This window comes from Chamaea fasciata, unplaced genomic scaffold (assembly GCF_029207755.1).
Source record: "Chamaea fasciata isolate MVZ Bird 193981 ecotype frontalis unplaced genomic scaffold, bChaFas1.0.hap1 SCAF_6, whole genome shotgun sequence".
In the NCBI taxonomy this organism is placed as follows: Eukaryota; Metazoa; Chordata; class Aves; order Passeriformes; family Sylviidae; genus Chamaea; species Chamaea fasciata.
The window spans coordinates 50,829,069-50,850,797 of record NW_027094091.1 but is presented as its reverse complement, the minus strand read 5'-3'; the positions used below and the strand labels follow the sequence as shown (position 1 = coordinate 50,850,797).

The window sequence follows — 21,729 nt, the reverse complement described above, 5'->3', positions numbered from 1 at the left end:
GACAATTAGAAGAGGATCTAGGAGAAGGGATCAAAACTGTTAAGAATGCTGGACAAAAAGGGTCACAGAAAGCATACGTTATCCACATGGAGCACGTATTACAATATTTGGCAGGTTTGTATGCTCACACATAAAGTAACTCGTATTCCCCAGTTTATAACCTCAAAAATCCCAGCAACTACAGAATCAGCTGATCAGCTGAATGTTTGTTTCCCAAGTTCTAGAAAGTTCCTTCCGCAACATGAGTTTTCATCTAAGCATGCTGCAAATAATTTTGTTAGTCCCGATTTAGAAACAGAGAGCACTGAGTTTTACTTCTGACTGTTTCACTTACTCCTTGATGAGCCTTCACGTGCTCATGTAACTTTGCCCTGCCTGACACCCTGACAGGAAAGCAAAAATCATGAAATATATCTGCCTTCGTGTATGACAAGGATATTATAAATGTACATTATTGTCTCTGTATGGGGTGGTTTTCTTCTACAATTAAACTGATATATCAGTTAGACTTCTTAAGATTTGAATTCTTCTTTCATCTATCTGAGTAACTTTTTGAGTTTTTTAATGTGTAGAGGAATAGGGAAGAATAAAAGAAAACCTAAGAGAATAAAGAAGAATGAAAAGTATAGATGGACAAGGTTGTCTTTTTTTTCTCCTCTCTGCATGGCTATAATATTTTTTTTTTAATTAGTGCAGATTTTTAAAAATAGCCTAGAGATCTTAGAGCACTTGCTTTCTTTAAAAATAATGTGGAGGTGGCTCTTTCTGAACTGACTGAGGTTAAGACACAGTGATTTCAGTGCCCTGGGTTCTGCCTGTGGCTCTGCACTTCTACTTTTTCACAACACTTTTATCTGCTTCAAGCAGTTGGTTTTCTAGGCAAGAGCTCTCTGGGCCCATCAGAGTGTGGATGCTTCTCAGCTGCGGATTTTTCATGTCACTACAATAAAATAGAGATGAGTCATAACTGTGTGCATAAACTCTCTTGGCTGCCACACCATTGCATAGTAGCTGGGTAGAAAATGGAATAACACATCCCTTTACTCATATCAAAAAACAGTATTATGGAAAATTTCCTCTAGGAACAGATGAGATACCTTCTTCAAATGAATGAGCTCCCCCTGCTAGGCCAAAATAGGCCAGGTGGCTATGTATCATTAAGCTGGCAGACTGTATTAGAAGTTTTCTCTTGACCCACATGCTCTTAAATAAAAGGTTTTATTTAATTCCTCTGCACACATGGGCTTCTGTTGCAGTCTCCCTTGAGAGAGTTCTGCTTACTTTCTGGAGTCTGGAAAACATTCCCCTGCTCTTTGCACACTCATCTGCTCTGGTGGAGCTGTGGTCCTCATCATGCTGCTCGGCCCTGTAATTCTTCTCTGAATGCCTGCTTTCAAATCAAGCCAAAAAGGGAAACAAATACTTATTCCATCAGAGTTTCTGACATGTTACATTAACCAAGCAGGACGTGTGCAGAATGTGTATGTTTTGGGAAGAAAGACATGCTAATATCAGGATAACATTGCTTTCTACTCAGGACCTGTGTATAAACAGAGACAAGACTGAAAAAGGGCAGTATTTTGGCATTTCATGCCCAAGCAGGATAAACTGCATCTTTTTCACTTGCTTAGGCACTATCATTGCAAGAGGGAACCTTAAGAACTTCAAACTGCTTTTCAGATGAGGATTTCAGAGCACTCAGCAAATACAGATTTGTTGTCACCATGTCACATCAATCCTCTCTTGACTAGAAGGCAGCTTTTTCTAAGGCATTACTAGTCTGGAAATAACATCTTCACCACACTAGTGTGTCTTTTCCTCCAGTGGTGCATCTGCTATTTGCATTTCCAAGTAGGTAAGCTGCATGCAGGGAGAAGACCAGAATGACCTGAGAGTTAGTCCAGAGTACTGTCTGTAGCAACAGGTGAAAATATTTTGAATCTTTTCTTCCATTTTTTTTAATGACAGTAGCACATCTCAGTCTTTTCATGCTCAAGAAACAAAGGGAAAGTCCATACTGGATCTGATGACCCTTGGCAATGATTCACAGGTGGAAATTTTCTTTTTGTTCCTATTCAATGATAGATTTTTATTCCATATTGTGAGGCTGTATAAAGTAAGCAATTTTACTTCACAGAGCAACATTTGTGTAACTATCTAACCCATAGTTCTCAAGCAACAGCATATGCTTCTATATTATCTTGCTTGTTGTTGTAAGACAGTCAGCTTTGTGTTTTGAAGAAAAAATTAAAGCACAACTTAGCCAGCCTTTTATGAAAAGCCACAGTGGTCGACTAAAGCAAAAAGGAGCACTGGTTGTCTCACTTTGACTGAGCTAGTGCCAACCCTGCACATCCCAGGCATGATTTCAGGAAAGCTTAAAAGACCAGCAGGCACTAACCTCATGCCTATGGACTTGCTGTACTTATTCATTCTGGACAGGGATTATATAGATCTGAACACTGTCACTTCAGATCCTCAACAGAAAGGATATATGTGACATGCTGTGAGCATGACAGCTGCATGTCACAACTCAGGTTATAAGCCTTCAACATAACCATGCAGCACAGCTAACTCTCCTCATTGGTTGTCCACCTCTTCTTGACTATCAGCAGAATGTTACACTTAATGTAATGCAGAAACATTTAATTTGTACCACACAAGAGATATTGCACTCATTCCAGACAGAGTCCAGCAAACTACTTCCCCTGGTACATTGCCTTAAAAATGTTTGTGACCTAGTGAAGGGAACTACTTGTACTGAAGTTTGAGGCAGTAGGAGAGTGCTTCACTTTCTAATTCCCCGCACAAAACACCCACCAAAGTCATTAGGTGATACGAGTGAAGGGCTAATTGCAGTGTTTCAGTTCAGAGCAATCCCCTGTGAGATGCAGTGCGTGCCTTTAAAAGTGTTGTTCCTTGCACTGAAGTATTTACCACAGTACTCATACATTAAATGGGAAATAATGCAACTATGGAGGCAATAATGCAACTAGTGTGGGTGGTAACCAGCCAATTCTGCTTACACCTACAGCAGATTTTGTTCCAGAAGACTGTATTAATGCTATTATGGGAATTATGAAATTGTTATAATGGGAACTGCTAGACAATATTGTGTACTTGAAAACTTAAAATAGCAATGACTGCCCTAAATTTTCACTACATCTGTTTTTCCTCTTGAATCCAGCCTGCTGGCTCTCTGTGGGCTCTCTAGTTTAATGACTGTTCATCCCTTCATGTTAACGGAAAAACACTAACTACTGGATACGGGAGAGTATGTGTGTACCAGCAAGATGATTAGTCTGAATAAATGCAACAGCAGAGTTGCATGAAAAATGCCACAGTTAGTGGTAAGCACAAACTACAGCTTTGGGTGTAAAATACTGTAATTACAAGGGATGGAGAAAGCTCCACTGTTTTTATCCCCACAGAAGTCAATAGTGGTGCAGACTTGTGCTCTTTGCTGGAGCAGGGGCAGCCTGATGAAAAAGCTTATTGATTTATCCAGCTGATGCTACTGAAGTGAATAATAGACTGAAAGAGAAAGGGCTTGTAAATTAGACTTATTCAATCCAGCATTTTCCAGGATATCTTTTACACACAGCTATATAGAGATATATATTTACAAGTGAGTTTTTGTCAGAGCAACAGGCTACTGACTCCTGGGAAGAGTGTCTACCCACTAATTCCTTGACCTCAACTACACCACGGTGGCAACCTTCAAGCTCTCACTAAAGACTGACAGTAAGGAGGAAGCACCAGGGCACCTAGGAACAGGATTTGACTATGGTGCAGGTAAGAAGCTGGCCAACAGATCTCCCAGAGGCTTGTGGCCACAGAGAAAAGGTGGCTGACGCTTCCTGCATGCCACCTATGCCATGCCAGACCCAGTGGCATGAAGCCACTGGAAAAGATTGTTGTGAATCTACATGTGCCCAGGCTAGGAGAATTGTCAGTTCCAGGCCAGACCCTAAAGCCTCAAATAATGCGGCAAGAGGCATGTTGTTTTTGGAATGAAAGGAGTGCAGTGTGTCTTCCTGGCTCAGCAGGCAGATTTTCTGTGAATCTAAATCCACGTGGGCAAAAATGTAAGTTGCTGGATTGATTTTGCATAAACTGAGAAAGATAAATAAAGAAAAAGAAAGGGAAGGAGAGAGAGAGAGAGAGAGCAGCAGGTACACTGCCATGAAGTACAGCAAATCAATCTTCTCAGCAGTGATGGATCAGGGAGCAGGATTGGAAGTTTTACAGGTATATGAAACCCTATGAGTATAAAGACACCATTAAAACACTGCCGTTAAATTCCAACACTGAAGGATTATCACGGCCCCTGGAGCTAAGCAGGTCATTATGTGACTGCATATTTTTCATTACCATTTTTTATATACATATATATGAAGCAGAATAGGATTCACTACAGTTTCACCCTCTCTCCTGCTGAAGACCTCTGCTTTATACTCGGCATCCACTTTCACAAATAAAATGCAACATACCATCAACAGAAAAATGAGATCCCTACAAGGCTTTTTATTCTGCTGTACTATTATATCTACTTTCCCACAAGATTTCTGCTTAAATGGCTCTCTTTATGCACATACACAAAGATGACATACACCTGTCCAAATATAATCTGATAGTGAAGAGCTCTTCTGCTTGGGGAAATGCATCTTTTCCTCTTAATTTGCCATAATGACTTATTAACACTGCTGGAACTAGAAGTGCATTAGCTTCCCTACAGTAAAAGTCACTAAGGTGTAACATAGGAAGATAGAGCTGAATTTTTTCCCTATCCTTAGAAATGAAAGAGAGGAGTTCTGAATGTTACTTTTTCAATTTCACCATAAAAACAAGTGTTTTGAGGGATTACAGCTTTATAGACCACTGACATTGACTAATAGCTTTTAACATGACGGAAATGCTTGTGTGAGCTATTTCAAGGAAGATATTTGTAAAACTGGGAAACCTCAAAGTAAATGCTCATGCTGTGCCATAGGGTAGGTCAGACATCACTATCAACATAGTAGCTATCCTATATAGCACTTACTCAATGACCAGACCAATTTATTTAGCTGGTAATGTCATTTTCTGTCATCATGAATATTTCAGTCAAAAGTAACCTGCCTCAGAGAATAAGAATTCTTTACTCCTTTTTATGATAGAACTCAAAGCAGTTTATGATCTGGACACAGAGGTACTGGAGCGGTACAGCCACAACTCTTTGGACAACAGAGAGCTGAGCCTTGACAGAGAACTACTGCAGTGAGATGGGATGAAGGAATAGGAAAGAGCTGTATGCAAGGATTCTTGCTCAGGTTATGGTACTAATGAAACATGAAAGGGAGCTTTGATGCACCAGCAGACCAGAGAAGACCTCATTTTTGAGAAGGGATGGAGTTTAGAGCTGAGTAATTGTTCATCAGTGTATACCAGAATTACACTTAAAACCTGCTTTTCTTTGCTTCTCTATTAGTCAGAAAGGCGGGACCACTGCATGAATAGGCACAGGTGGAATAGACTTCAGTGCTAGAGCTGATCCCCATGAGACTGCAGCATGCTGGTGACCAGATAGTAAGTTTGCATCAGCTCTGCATTGATGCAGTGCACCTCTTTCTACCACAGGTCACCCGAAATTCAAAAATGAGCATAACTATTATAAATAGAAACACATGCACTCACTATTCCTGACAGTAAGAAGCCAGAAGCTAATCTGCTTGACCAAGTTAACTCCTGAGAATGCTGGCTTTGCTCTAAATGCTGTATTTTTCCTTTTGCAGTGCTGTAAGAGCCACTGCCAAGGTTCTCTGGGCAGATGCTGAGCCAATATACAGAGGAGGGCTGTTTCGTGGGGAGGGCAGGCAGTAGAAGGCTCTGTTATGACTCTTTCTAATTCTTCACTGTTTTATATTCCTCAGGCAGGAGGAGTGGAGCATCCAGACTGGTTGAGAACCAGTCCCTAACTCATTTCTCCTACAAACGGTTCTGTGAATTTAGGTCATTGATGCTGATCTGTAGTTATTTCAGGGTTTGCCACATACATCCCAGAACCCAGACAGCACTTACCCTGCATGCAGAGCCCATCCGTGCAGTTCTTGGACTGCAGCACCAGCCCCTCGCAGTCCTTCCCGCCATTCTTGGGAGCTGGGGCCGTGCACTCTCTCCGGCGCCAGTGGGTGCACTCCGTGCCACAGGTGGACCACTTGCTCCAGGAGGTCCACTTGCCATCCACTGAGACAAGGAGGGGACACAACTTGTTAGGGGCACACAGAAGTGAGACCAAGACAGAGCAATGCACATGTCAGCACAAGCCGGTCTGCAACTCCCAGCCGTTCCTGGCAAGGTAAAATGATCATCAGCCTGCTCTTCTACTTCTGTCCTGCAAATGCACATTCACACCCACATCTCCTTTCTCTCTGCCCTGGCCCCATTTCTGGTCTTTCCTCCCCTTTCTATAAACTTCTAAGCAGTTTATCTGTGCTCAAAGTGCACGAGCAACAGGTCAGGAATCTGGGTTTTAATTTTGTGGCAGGGCGGGGGTGGCATTTTTTAACACAGAGGTTAGACTTGTTCAGAAATTCTTTTTCAGTAAGAAGATACTTAATGTTAAATATTCTCTATTAAAAGAAATCTCTAGAGGCATCAATTTATTTCAGATGAACAGAACCAGGAATGTGTTTAGCACCTTTCAAAATCCTGCAAATTATTTTCAAAAGCACTAAAATGAACAGCCGAAGAACAATATATAAAACTGTTTCAGTGACAGAGCTGGATTACCAAACTTCACATGCTGAAGATAGCCTTACTGACATCGATTTGAGTGGGTCCATAGTAGGAGAGCACTGGACAGTGGGACAGATGGCAGAATTTTATCACAGAGAAGTCACCAACTACATTGCACGTACTGAAACAATTTCGCACTTTTCAGAAGTTTACATTTAAATAACTTCCAAAACAATGGATCCACATCTCTTTCCAATAAAAGATGCCTTTGTATTTGACAATTGTATATGTCAAGTAAACATCTGCCTCAAATTTAATATCCACAGCCCAGATGCTTTACTTGCTGAGACAGCTGGACTGAACAGACATTGCAAACATATTTACACCACAGTTGCTTTCTACATTCACATCCCAATTCTTTTCCAGAGCTTTCAACCTTTATCTCCTACATTTTAAAGCTCTGAATGTTCCCCAAATCCCCTGAATTATAAGACCTGAGACCACAGTGCAAGCAGTGTGAGAAAGGAGGGCTGGAACCCGTGCTGCTTGATATGATGTGCTCACTATTTCATCTACTTATGCACTACAATTGAATATTAATTCCCTGAAATGTCAGATTTATTAATAATTTATTAAAGAAGCTTTTGCAGCTAATAATGTTCTCCTGAAATGACTGATGACAGAGTAGTTCTGTGTGCTGCTCATACTGAACCTGGACACAGAGTGGTGCAAGCTATTTTCTGGACACTCTGGCCCTCGCAGAAGGCGCCGCCGTTGAGCGGGGCAGGGTTGGTGCAGGTCCTTGTGCGCTTCTGGAAGCCTCTCCCGCAGCGGCTGTTACACACCGACCACTCTGTCCAGGTGGACCAGCCTCCGTTCACTGCAGAATGAGAGAAAAAGAGCCTGGTCACACAAACAGCCCGGCCTGGGCTGCCCCAAGGTGCCTCTGGCTCTGTGTGGCCTCGAACACTGGCCACAAGAGACGGCACGAGAAACAACACCGAACAGGGATAAAACCACGTCTCCAACTCACCAAGTGTACACCAGAAGTCATTGTACAAGCTGAAGAAATGCTGATGCTGAATGAAAAACACCGCTTGATGTCTATTAGGGTTGGCAGGTGACCTGCCTTTTCCTGAAAACCAACCTGACCCAGCCTTAAGCGCCTGGTGGAGTGTGTATGACCAAAATCCCTGCAGGTTCAGAGAGCTCTGGCAGCCAGAAGCCTGCGCTCTGAAAGCTGCACCATTTTCCAGAGGGAGATCACCTGCTCACTCCCACTCATGCTCAGATGCACCCATCACCTATGCATGCTGAGAGACCCCCATGCTTTCATTAGATATCGAGAATTTTCTTTTCCTTTCTTTCAAGAAGGTGACTTCAGGATGACAGGACGACTTCACTCATGCCTCTGTGGACACAGCTGGTGCATATATAAATGTCCCAGCACTTCCCTAAGCTGTTTAGAATGAGCCAACACTAAATGCATTTCTTTCTGTTGGACTTTGGGAAGATATTTATCTCTGTGAAGATATTTATGCCGACTCTCCTTTTTGCCCACCACAGTTTCTGGGATAGATGGAGGGATGAAGAAGGAGTTATGCTGCTCTACATAATAATGCCATTGTCTGGTATGGGTAATAGCATATTAACTGCTTGGATTCCCTAAACCCAAATGTTTGCAATACGACACAACCCTTAAGCAGCTCTGGCAGCAAAACCCATAAAAACGCCTGCTCCCTACACATGCCTCTTGAATACACTTTTGAAAAAAAAATCTGTATGTGTATGAGGAAGGGTTATAGTACGCCTACATCTTTATGTTTCTGTATTCAACTCAGTTACAAAAACATGGTGCTCTTGCATGGTCCATCCCTCAATATCAAAAGCACTGCTAATCAACTCAATTCAGTCAGTTTTCTATAAAAACTGAAGTAAAAAAGCCCTCATTGTAACTTCGGAGAAGCAACTGCTCACAATTAAATCTAACTGCTACCCTGAATATGAAATGAATATTAGGGATAATCATAGGGATTTTTTCCTACTTGTCTATCCTATAATTAAGCTGATTGTAAGAAACACCAGTTCAGTCAGCTGGCACATAATCAGAGCAGGTTTTGTTCTGGTGGATACCCCCACCTGGAAAGCATTTGGGGAAGTAACTCTGCAGGGGCAAAGGCTTGGACTGGTGAGGCAGCGCTGCAGTGCAACACAGGCTGAAAGAGGGACTCCCATCCTTTCCCAGCCAAAGCACGGCCAGCCTCAGTCCTACCAGGACTGTGGATGCTGACACAGTATAATGCTATCCCATGCTTTATATTTCCCTGATGTTTAGTTTTAAGCTAGGCCGTGTGCCTACGAACTGCAGTCCCAGAATGCTTTGCTTCTTTGCTCTTGATGTCAGAGTATGTTTTGGAAGTAGGCACCAAAAATAAGCTTATTTAAAGAGATATAAGAAGATGGTGGATTCTGATGAGCTCTGACACTCTTACCAGTCACTGGAAGCACAAACTCTCTATCAGTTTCACTCTTATATCTGAAAAGGGTGAACATGAACTGTGTTGGTTGTAAGCCATGCCTTGGACACTCCTGCTGGAGGATTTGCCCTGGTGGCTCCTTGCTGTATGCAGCCAGTGTATGTTACAGCAAGGGGAACAGCTGCCCTCTCTCCAATGAGGCTATTCCTCCTTTAACACCATTGCCTGTCACCAATAAGACACATCATCAGACTTCTGCCCCCTGACTGCAGTCCCTGTGTGTGGCTGCAAGTCACCAGGGAGCACAGGCAGCCCAGCCTGGGCACTGACTGCAGCCAGAGTTGCCCAGGGGCATTGTGAATCCCCCTCCTGCCCCACCTCCCACTCTGAGCATGTGTCCATCCATGTGCAATAGTACAAGGCACCACCTACCATAGACTATCACAGTCGCTGTGGTGCTTTTCCTTTTGGCCACAATGTTTTTGGCGACACAGGTGTAATTGGCAGTGTCAGAAAGCCGGGCTTGCTTGATGATCAGGTTGTGATCAATAGTGATGTAAAAGTTTCGGTCTTCCACGGGATCAATCACCTCTTCATTCTTCAGCCACTCCACCTTGGAATTTCAAAGAGCCAGAGGGGAGGCAGTGGGTCAGCACCAAATCACACCAACATGGACAGACACAGTATCTGTGATTATGTTGCTCATCCCAGAAAACACTACGAGTCAAGGCACGTAACGAAGGACTCACCTGATGAACTGTCTCCAACTGAAACAAAACACCAGGGCAGAAAAACAGGAGAACACTCTGCATCCCTACCCTTTCCTTCAAGTCCCTTTTTGTCCCACTCATCCACACAACAGCTGTCTTGCCTTGCCTTGAAAACATCAATGCATTTTCAAAGGCTGCCAGGTACTGTACAGGGAAAAGTGGATCTGTGCTTACAGAGTCAAAAGGCAAAAGGAAAGGGTGATACCTTAGGAGCATATCTGCAAACAGAAAATTCTCCTACAACAGCAGAAACCCCAAATCAGCAGAGATCTCACTCACTGTTTTCCATATCTTGCCTAGCTAGGCAGTTAATAATGAAGTAACGTTGTAGGTACCTGGCCTGGGTCTAAAACCATGAGGCTCTATACCAGAGTGGGTAGCACTTACAAATCACAAATCCCAATATTTTTAAATACACTTGCACTCTCATGCACATAGTCTGGCTTCAATGAGAATGAAACAAAATAGAGTCAGTTACCAAGGAAATAGGAAATCACAAGGACATCAGTGCTTGTTTTTCCTCTTTATTTGGGTAAGCTATATTTTACTTTAATAAAGCATGATTTCCTTGGTTGTACAGAAAAATATTTTCATATGAGATTTTTAATCTAGACAATATTCTCTTTATTGCCTTCCTAAGAAAACACCCTGTTATATCCCAGCTGACTGCTGTGAGCCACTCTAATATAATTTGGCTGCAAATCTAGTAGCTCATTTTCATTTGAACTGAGTATGCTGAAGGACAGGACTGGGGCCCTTGTTGGATCAAAGCTGGGGCTTCACGTCACTGGATCACTTCAGCCTGTGCCCAGGATTTAATTAAAGGAAGAAAAACAACAACAATCAACTCACCAGACTTGTGAGGTGCTAGCAGCCAAGTCCTTCTGTCACAGACTCCACTTTTCTAGAGACATCTGAAGAACTACCCAAGCATTGACATACCCCAAAAGCCACCTGAGACAGCTGTACAGACTGCCCCAAACCATGGTGAGAAAAACCAATGATTTCTCCTGGTGTTCAACACAGAGGGCTCAATTCACCCCCAGACAAAGCCAGTCAATTCTGCAAGACCAATGCTGGCAGATGTGGACTGAGATTATAGGTGCCCACCACCCAGCCCCACCTTTAGCCCTGTCTTAAGCAGCTCCAGCTCCCCTACTCCAGTTTGGGTGCATGCACTTCAGGTATGAGCTACTTCCAAAGATTTACACCTTTAGTGAATGTAGAGCCCCTTCTCCAAGGAAGGCTTGGTTTAAACTCCTCTCTTTTCACAGACCACTGTGGGATGTGGCAGCCTCACAGCTGCAGATACTGCGGAGCTTAAAGACAGTGGTGTAACAAGGGCTCTGGAAATGGATACGTCTGCCAGGAACAGGGGAGGAAGAAAAAAACCAAAACTCTAGAGGCTGTATTTCCGTCACCATCACAATCATGTTTCACCATGGAAGATACAAGCTCTTAGTCAATAATCTGCTTTTCCTTGACAGAATGACTAAACTTGTTTTTCCGCCTTTCTTGAATCCTAATAGGTTTCAGGTATAATCAAGACAGACAGATTCCTGTTCAGTCAATGGCAATATTTAGCACCTTCCTCACCTGCAGGCCGAGTCTGCATGAATTCTAGACTGAAAAACAAGCCAGAAGCTTATCTCCATCAGTGGTATGCTGCCATTTAACCGCTGCCTCTCACACAAAACCCATGTATTTCTTTGGTTTTAATGTCACTATATATTCCTGGTATGGTTATGCCAGGGCTGTAAAAGATGCTACACACACTTCCAGGGCTTTGTACATCCCACTTCCAAATCTGCCTGTACTCTTCCCCTGCTTTGGACATTGGGGACACCAGGACACCAGTAAGGACAGGACTACAGCCTACATGGTCTAAGGCTCAGCTTAAAATATTTCTGGCATGCCCACCCAACAAGATACTCTAGCAGCCTTTGGTGCCCCCAAGGCTCCATGCCCAAGCACATGGTTCTTTTTTCTACTTCTCTGAAACATTTTCTCTCTCTGCAAAAACGCACATACATATTCAATCTGGGTCTCAAATGAGTAGACAAAATTAAAGCTGTAAGCATTGAATTCCCTATCATCCCTGCAAAACCACCGAAGATAATATGAAAAGAGAAGTTGACAATTAAAAAAAAAAAAAAAAAAAAAAAAAAAAAAAAAAAAAAAGAAAGAAAAGAAGAAGAAGAAAAAAAAATCCCTAAACAAAGCAGCTCTGTATAATTCAGTATATTGCCTCTGGCTCTACACCAAATCTCTTAGGAAAAAGATCCTTTTCACCTACTGTCTCACAGAATCTGCTAACAGTAAAAGTTTGAAGAACAACAGGATATCTTTTTTTATGCCAGTACATCAGTACTTAGTGTGCATGTCTAAATGCCATCTCTTTTAGAAGGTATCTCTTTAATATATCTAAATCAGTCTTCTGGCATCCAGGTTTTAATGGTGTCTGTTAATGTTGCAAACTCTAATGTCAAATCTGAAGGAAGGAACTGATGGATGATTTGACAAGCAGTGGGAGTCTCCTTTCACACATATTTTAGCCATCAGTAGAGCAACACAAAAAAGAGAACATCCCTCTAGTGGCTCTGTTTTCTCCCTCAGTCCTTGTAGAAATGGGGACTAATTAAACACACTACAATATGTGAGACTGTTGTCGGTACTTTTTCCAATTACTGTTGGACCCATTTTTTATGGTGCAGGTGACTGCAGTGCTCAGTGCCTCCAAACCTCAGATTTATTTTTTTTTTGAGGTAACCAGAGTAGGTGGGAGTAGGGTTGTTCTGTCATGTAAGTAGGAAGAGATCAGGTGTCAAATAAGAAGAGAAGCAAGCAGAATGAGACAGTGTGATTTATGAGTGACAAGTATGCAAACTGTTATCACAGAAGTTAAAAGCAACGATCTCTTTTGATGCCATGCCATTCCCCAAGGTGCAACCCCTTTGCTGAAGTAGGCTGTTAATCCAGTCAGTGCAGAAACTTATCCTGAATCTAATTCTACAGCCTGAATAATAGCTACTGGCAGCTAAGGCACTGGACACTTCTGTGCCAGAGACCTGTACACCTGCAGGCAAGTGGACAGAGGAGCAGCAGGATATAAATGGGCACCTCAAAGTGCACAAAAGCCTGACTTCAAGGTCATACCAAATCACATCCTCATGCCTCCATTTTTCAACTCTCTGGAGATACTCTATAGAGTAGATGTTTGCTTTTGCCTACATAGTAAGGATGCATATTTACTGGCTATAATCAGAACAATTATTGAACACGTACATACATCTAGTTCTATGTATTCAATTAAATCAGGCACATCCCTCTAGCTGTTATTGATAAATGTACTGATGGTCATGCATATATGCAGAAAAAGCATGGGATCAGTTTTTTCCTTATCATAACAGCAATCATTTAATTGGCAAAAATTATGCCATGAATGATGGGGTAAATGTACCCTCTGGGGGATGACAGCTATGGAAAATTACAATTACTACAACATACACGTGTTTTTTCTCATATACCAAACCCCTGGAACAAAGCAGACAAAAAAATCCCTTTTCTTCTTGTTAGTTTTCTACACAAGAAGGTATTTTTGTTACATGTTTGCAAACTGACTAGCAAGAGAAGGCCACTCAGTTGAGGTGTGAGAGTGGTGAATGAAAACCTGACCAAGAGAATCTGCAGATGCTGAGAAGCTGGAGCACACCTGGAGCCAGCTACCTTTTGGTCAGAGCTCCTTAGCACTCTGGATGCAACTTGCAGTTCCATGAGGCACACGGATCCTGCCAGCTCCACTGGAGCTGCACAGCCCAAGCTGCTAATGGGCTGGTGAGCAAGCCTGAGCAGGAGACTGAGCTGTCCCTGTGGCCAGCGGGGGAAGGCACGATCCAAGGTGTCTGTAATTTAGAACAACGTACCTTGTAGTGTCTTTTCTGCCATCCTGCTCCCTGGTGAGAGACAGATGTGTTGTCTCTAATCATTCACTGATTGGTATCGGGAGATACATTAACATAATTGGCACATTTGTTCTAATTAACAGAAGGAACCTGCCACATGCCACCCAACCAAAAAAAAAGCAAGACCATCAGCAAGAAGAGAAAACTGTGATAACCACCTCAGCTCTACCTGGGAGCTGCAGCCAGACCTGTGCTGCCACAGGCCGTTTCCAGCAGCAGCACACACAGACACTGAGACTTGCAAAGCCAGGCCAGGCTTCTGTGCAGACTAAATGAACACAGGGAACATAAATCACACAAGTGATTACACACGCAGGAAAACCTATTACAGAAGCTAATTGCTGATACAAATTTAGCCATACCAAGTTACCAGCATTCCTAAGCACTTAAATCTCTTGGCACACTTGCATATGCGTGACTGTTTTAGAAACTGGTGGAGCAGAAACACATCTGCTCTGAAAGAAACACAAGGATGGAAAAGGAATATGAGCTCATCTAGATGCTGCCCTCTTGATCATAAGAGTTGTTCCCTACACGTCTGGCAATCTCAAGAGCTAAGTCGGCTGAATTCTGGATCCCAGCTGCTCATTGCCTTCTCTGCGCCAACCTGCCCTAGAGTAATCTTCAGAGTCAGGAGCACCTGCTGAAAACAGCAAGTCTTCTACCCTCCAGACACAGGCAAAGCCTGCCAAAGCGCAATTTTCCACAAGAAACAAGATGCAAACATCTGGGAGCAGCAAGAAACTTGCCTTGATGAAAGGCAATTTGTAATTTTGGAAGGCGAGAACATTGCACCCGTGCCTTCCCCATGCCTGGTTGACACAGCAGGCTAGCTTTCCATCTGGTTCCCCGTCCACACTGGATTGTGGCTGGTGTTCTCTGCAGCTGTGCCAACTGCTCCCAGTGGCAAGGCTTGCCTTGCAGCAGTCCCTGCTGAGCTGGCATCACCTCCAACAGCTTCAGGGAAATTTCAGCTCCCCGGCTTCACCTGGATTGTAACACACACACACACACACACACACACACACACACACACACACATTCCAGCAATAAGGCATTTGTGAAACTAACTACTGATTTAGACACAGTTCGAGACGTCTAAGTGAGACTGAGAAAACTCTAGCAGTTTTCATATGAGCCAGCAACAATTTTAGGTACCTTGAGACTTGAGTGCCTCTTTGAAGAATGTTATATGATTTTGGATCTGGTTTCATCCCAGCAACTGTCTGCTGAATAGGATGCTGTCCTCTATGTACTATTTACTGGAAAGATATTTCATATGCATTTAAGACTGAAAATAAAAGGAAAAAGAAGTGATCTCCAAAGCAACTGAAATTGCAGCTATGAGAGACTGCAAAACATACTGAGAATGAGACGGCAAATGCAAACCACCATGGTGTTTTGTTCAGTTGTTCTTATTGTGCTTTTTCTGCCAATAAGGAGAATTGTTGTTCCTGCTGTGGAAATGCTTCCTTAATTACACATATTTCCAACTTTCTGCTTGCAGGGTGTATGTACAGATGCTGGATGTCTCCAGGCCCATTACAGCTTTGCTTTATGCACAACTGAGAAGTTAAGCCTCAGAATAAACTTCTGAAGTGTACTGGTAGCAGCAGGTGGAGAACTTTATTCCACAGATTCTCAAATTCAAAGACAGATCATGGCATTATTAAATGAAAACCACAGCATCTGCTATGTGGCCATCAGAAGCTGCTGGGCTTCTTTTCCCACCTTAAAGAGGAGCTTGAACTGGAGGCCCGTAGTTCACATGTTGACTGGCACTTTTGGCACCATGTGGGCATGTGAACAGGTAGGTTGTGGTAGCTACACCAGAATCCCAGAGCTGTCTCTGCCACAGAAAGCCAGCTGCAGAGAAGAGGATAAACTAGCGGGTTTCATGTCAGTGCTCTTGTAGAAAATCTCCCATTGTAATACTTAATAGAGGAACTAGAAGTCTGACTGTTCTCCAGCCCCACAGATTATCCTTGCCTCAACTGAATCATTCAGCGGCTGGATTCATTTTGGAGCATGCTCTGCCCTCACTTACACTGGAACCGGAACATCAGTGGAACTGGACTAAAGGAAAAGTACAGGGGTAGGTCCCACAGAAAAGTCAGGTCTCAAAAAACGCAGTTCTGCAAGAAGACCTGTGCTCTTTGGCATGGGTTCTGCACTGTGGAAATGAACTGGTAGGAAATGTAAAAACAAGGCTAGTAATCGGCGTACTTCCCAGGAAAGCACAAATCCAAATGCAAACCTGTCCTCCAAGCAGGAGGTTGTAACCTTACATCTCATGCTTTGCAAGAGTGACTTGACCACCCACCAGTAGGCTTGGGGATAAAATGTATATTAAAAGGGACAGAAATGTAGGGGAACAGGTGCTGACTATTGCAGGGTGCTTTAAACTGTACCTTTGGAGGACAGGCCTGCATGGCCAGATCTTATCCAATGGCTCTCCAAAGCAAAGGATGAGCAGCCCTCATTCATTTTGGGCTGTTCTCCTTTACACAGACCTGATTCTCCCTTCCCACTCTTCCTCTCACTGACACCCAAAGGCAGTTCTGTTGTATGTCACAAGGCACTGCAAAGGACAGTGCCACTTTTTAGCAACAAGCATTTGTGGCCACAAACTCCTCTACTTGTCTCTCTTGGAGCTCACTTTCCTCCTGTGACTTTAAAACAGTCTCAGTGACACACATCTGCATGGAAATGCACACACATGAACTCCTAATTAAGGCATAACTACTACAAAACATAAGAGGCTCTCAGGAAACAAGGCAAACAGCAGTCATATTAATAATCAATTAGATGGAGCTACCTATTTGGAGAAGTCCCTAGCTTCCATCGGCCTTTGCCTGGGCAAGGACAGCTGAATAAAGTTTTTGCCACAGTCATTTTGACTCAGCAAAACATCCTCTTCTGCCTCTTGACTCAGTGATCCTTTTCCCCTTGCTCTAGTTCCTAATTAAATCCACGAATGTGGATAAATATCACATCGAGTTTTAAACCCAACTGGGTCACCAAACTGTACACTACACCCTGTTCTGCAATTAAATTACTCTATGAAACACCTCAATTGAAATTAAAGGAGCAATTACCCCCCTGTTAAAGGCACCACATTTCGATGCAAAAGTTCATCTGGCAGCTTACGGCATATTAACCAATCTTACATCTCATTTGTGTTTTGATCTCTAACCTACCCAAATGAGCTAATTTGATGTGACTCAGTGTCTCTAACTATATTTTATCATGTGCAATATCATGCCAGTGTCTTTCAAAGAACAAGTTAAATGAGCTAAGGGGTTAATTGCTAACAAATCAGCCATTACTATTGGAGCGTCACAGAATGGGATCCTTCCTGCCTTCTCAGGTTAGGTTTAGAAAAGCACACACAGAGAGCAGAGTGGAATTGAAATGGATGTTTCTGTTCGTGCTGGGGAGCTGCAACTGTCTGATTTCCACTGAGTGTGAGGCTGGTGGGTCAGACTGCTGATCTCACCACCTTATCCTACTTCTCCACACTGGGGAAAAGCAAAAGGCAGAGAAGCATAGAGCAGGGGCAGCGTGCCCAGGTTTGTTTTTATGTCCACTCATTTTTTTTCTCTTTTTGTCACAGCAGGAATATGGGAGTTTGCCCCTTCCCCCCTCAGCTATGTGTGGAAACCTCAGTGTAGCAGCACCTGTGCTGGTCCTTCTGCTGCTTGCCTGAGCCATGCATTGGAACAGCCCAAACATTTACCTGAGTGGTTCAGAACCTGTAGGTTTGTTCAGCTTGAAATTGGCTATAAACCTGGGAGTGGGGAGGGATGCCATGGTGCAGCTGATACCCACGCAGGTTGGGGCTGGTGGGCAGGGGTGTATGACAGGAGAGAAGCTGATCTGGCTTTTCCAGAGACCATGGAAACCCTCGGTTCCTTACGTTGTCCCAAGTGATCAAGGAGATGTACTTTGATTTGACCTCAGGCCCTGAGGCTGGTGTATTTTAACACATCTGTTTGTATTTGGATTTTGGCTTTTTCTTTTTTTTTTTTTTTTTTAATAAGTGCCCATGACCTGAGCCTGCTTTAATGCTTGTCATGTACTAGTGGATCTGAGGGACTGGTAAGTGTTGCTTTAAAAGCTTTGCCTGCCCATCTCTGTCTTTGTCCTTTTGCCCTCTGGAGAAACTGTATGTTGCTATGTGGTTCAGCTTTTCAGTAGTCCCAAGATCTGCACTAGCATTGATCCATAAGAGCTTGACACAGTTAATTGCAATTAAATATGCTGGGACTGATAAGACTGAATTCCCCAGATACTAAAAAGAAGACAGAATTTATCCCTGAGCATGCTTGTTCTCACCACTTTGAAATACCAGGGAAAAAAGAAAAACAAACTAAACAGAGAATGAAGGGGGAGAATGGAATCAAAGAGAAAAAGCAAGTGAAAGATGCTGGAACTGTGGACTCCAGCACTGCACCACATTACACTGAGGGCGCATTTTGTACAGTCTCACAGTGTAAGCTTTTCTTCATCTGTTTTGGTGTTAAATCCAATGTCTCCTTCAGAAGCCAGAAAGTTTAAAAAAAAAAAAAAACCTAAACAAAACACACTTTCCAGAGTGTGAAGAATCTAAAGCACATGCTCACCAAAGCATTTGGAAATGCTGCTCACAGCTGCAGCATATGCACTACCCGACTCTACTTGGAATCAAAGCAGTGTTTCCACAAGATAGAAAACAGCCTCAGTCTGCTTCCTGCCTTCTCCCAAGCCCTTCTTACAGCTACCTGTACCATCATTTCAGAAACTTCTCCAAACAAATAAATGAAGTCTTAAACAAAGAACTCATTCATCTTTAAATTAAAATAATCATGTAATCCTTAAACCCACCAAGTTATCTTTCATCTTTCCTTTTTTTCCCTAAATTTATCTTACTAGCTTCAGCAAGTGGCTGTAATAAAGTGTCACATTAAGGTATTCATATTCATTAGTGTTCAGGTCTTTGTTCTTTTAATAGTGTTGGAAAGAATCTACAAAGAGGCTGTATTAGGCGGCTGTCCAATCTGGGTGTTTGATCTCTTTCTGACTTCAAAAGTCAGAAGAGGAAAAAAAAACCCATAGTGAGAATGGTTCTTTTGAATGTCAGATAGGGAGTATAAGATTTCTGAGCCTGCCAAGTGTTAATTGGTGTCTGCCCTGACCATGATACAAATAAGATTCAGAGTCAGTCAATGCACCATCATGAAGAGCTATTGACAGAGTGAGCAGGATACTGCAAAGCAGGAAAAAGCACAACTGTTATGGCAGCAGCTCACAGAGTAATTTTTCAGAGATCACTTTCCACAAATCACGTGAAATTATGCAGTTTGTGTCTCAGCCACGGGATGGGGTATAATAGACCTTTCTGAGGGAACAATCGGCCCCGCTGCTGAAATTCCAGTGGTGCTTGTAACACTGCACAGAAACCAACTACCCGTCAGCGTTAATCTCTGTTTCTAGCAAAGGTAATGAAGCTCCCCAGTACTACCCTGCAGGGCCTGAACAACATATCCCAGTGCAAAAACTCCTGTCATGCTACAACAAGAAGTTGATTTGATGCAAAGAAACATCAGAAAGGAAAATAAAAACCTGCTGCTAAGTTCCTGACGAAACCCAACTGATTAATATTACAGTTGTTAGCAAGCTGGCTCGGCAGACCTAAACACTCTTTACAGTTTTGGAGATCTTAATGGGGAAAGAAAACAGCCTATGGAACAAGAAAATGGGAAAAATCTTCTGTGCTAATTATTCTTTCTGATGTTTGTGGACACGTTTCTGCAATTCTGATTAAAGCTAAACTTGGGTTAGACGGGGAGGTAGCACTTTAAGCTTCATCTCCTGAGAAATCAGCCATCAGCGCTGAGTGACAACCACTTTGCTACTTAGCCATGACAGTCTGACTTATCCTAATGCAAATTGGCAACAGTTTCTTCTGTGCGTGGTAGAGGAAAACCGAAGAGAATTCAGATAGGGGAATTACCGTCATTAGCAATCAATTTTTCTCTCAACAGCCGCAGTGGATTTAGGATTTCAGAGGCTCCCCTGTGACTCAGGGAACCCCCTTCCCTGAGCTGTGAGTCTGAAGCTGGAGGCACTGCTGCACTTAGGGAAGCTGCTGCTCACTGCTATTGTCAGGCACAGATTCTGCTGGCTCCTGCAGGGGGAGGAACGCCTACCCACTCTGGGTTTGTTTAAAAGCCAGTAGGAAAAACAGCTAAGGCCCTGAAGATGGTTTATTAGGCAGATACATCCTCTACTTTCCCAAACCTCGTGCTGCTTTACCTGGGAGCCCGTATCGCACCACGGTGCATCCTCTCATGCCAAGTTGGCAGGGTGGTGCATACACATGTGAGTGAAATATAGTCTGGCAAACTAAAAATTAAAACATGTTTGAAAGGTGCCCCTCAGAATAAGTGATTTTTTTTTTTCTTTAAAAACAAAACGAAAGATAGCAGGCTGGTATTATGTTCCTCCAGCTGCGTGTCCTCTGGATACCAGATAGAGTTATGATTTTTCAAAGGGAAGAAAAACCTGAAACCAAACTGCCTGCAGCTCTGCCCAGCAAGGCACCACAACCCAAAGCCATTAATCAGGTCCCAATCAATCTTGTCTATAAGCAGCAGTCAGTCATCTCTCCATTAGCACCCATTCATCACGCCTGCTGTAAGTCACTGCACCATTAGCCACCCATCAGGCCTTACTTAGGATGTCCCAGTGCCACACACTGCTGCTGTTGCTCACCTCAGCTACTGGGATGCCTTCAGGGGGACGGCACTGGAGCAGGACCTCTTGCTCCAGGGACACTTCTTTCCCTAAGGGCTCCTGCTCAAAAGTCTTCCGGAGATCTGAGAAGGGAGAAGAAAATAAAATCATTAACATTATTATCATTTAAGTTATATTTGATTGCCACACTGGATAAATGGAAGAGTCAAAGAAAACAGCAGTTCTGCTCCATGTAAAATAAAGCATTAAAAAAAGTCTGGGTCATGTTTTCACTTCATTCAAACACTAAGCAAAGATTTCATAGTGGATTTATTACTTATATTGTGGTACAGCATGTGAACCCAGTGAGCAACCAAGGCTTCCTGTGGAAGGTCATGTCCAAACCTTCAGAACTGGACAAAACGTGAAACAAGTCCTTTCTTCAGATAATTTATGTTTGGTAAACAATGCCAGTGAAGTACTAAAGAAAGTTATGAAAAATTAAAAAAATCTGTAAAACTGAGTTGCCTTAAACTCATAGATGAAAGTGCTCATGCTGTGATTTAATGTACTCTTAGCCCATAAGCATTAACTTTACAGCTTTAGCTAATTTGTCTACACCTCATCATTATCCCTACAGCACTAAGTTGCTATTATTATTATTAATAATAATAATAATGTAGCAATAATAATGATAGTAATAAAAAGTCCCTTTAAGGAGTTGAACCATGTTTGGATCCCTCCACAGCAGCACAGAAATGTGGCAGGCTGACAGGGCATTAAATGCACCCACAGAGATCAGACCAGTTCATTGTACTGGACAGCTGTAAAGTCTGGCTTTTTTGTACTCTTCTGTAACATCTTTGCATTGATGGAAAATGGACTCCTTATCATATGTCTGTGTTTCTGCCATAGACTGGCACCCTCTGTACCGTGCCAGGGAGGACATGGCTTTGGAGAACTGAGCACTCAGCCCCTGTCCCTACTGGGGATATTTCTCCCTGCTGCCGGTTCCTTCTGCAAATGGATGTGAAACCATGCTCAAAGTTACATCAAAGAGCTGGCCTGACTTCAAAAACTTTACAA

At 42.9% G+C, this 21,729-nt stretch overlaps 1 protein-coding gene across 3 annotated transcripts in view; it reads right to left on the bottom strand.

The window, feature by feature from the left end:
• UNC5C (unc-5 netrin receptor C) overlaps positions 1-21,729 on the bottom strand; it is a 248,475-nt gene that overhangs the window by 39,161 nt on the left and 187,585 nt on the right. For all 3 annotated transcript variants that reach the window (XM_066186344.1, XM_066186346.1, XM_066186345.1), the window contains exons 4-7: positions 20,683-20,786; positions 9,627-9,807; positions 7,430-7,597; positions 6,061-6,225 (exon numbers count right to left, since the gene is read on the bottom strand). In XM_066186344.1, the coding sequence (XP_066042441.1) occupies positions 6,061-6,225; positions 7,430-7,597; positions 9,627-9,807; positions 20,683-20,786 (618 nt within the window). The remainder of the gene's footprint in view (positions 1-6,060; positions 6,226-7,429; positions 7,598-9,626; positions 9,808-20,682; positions 20,787-21,729) is intronic.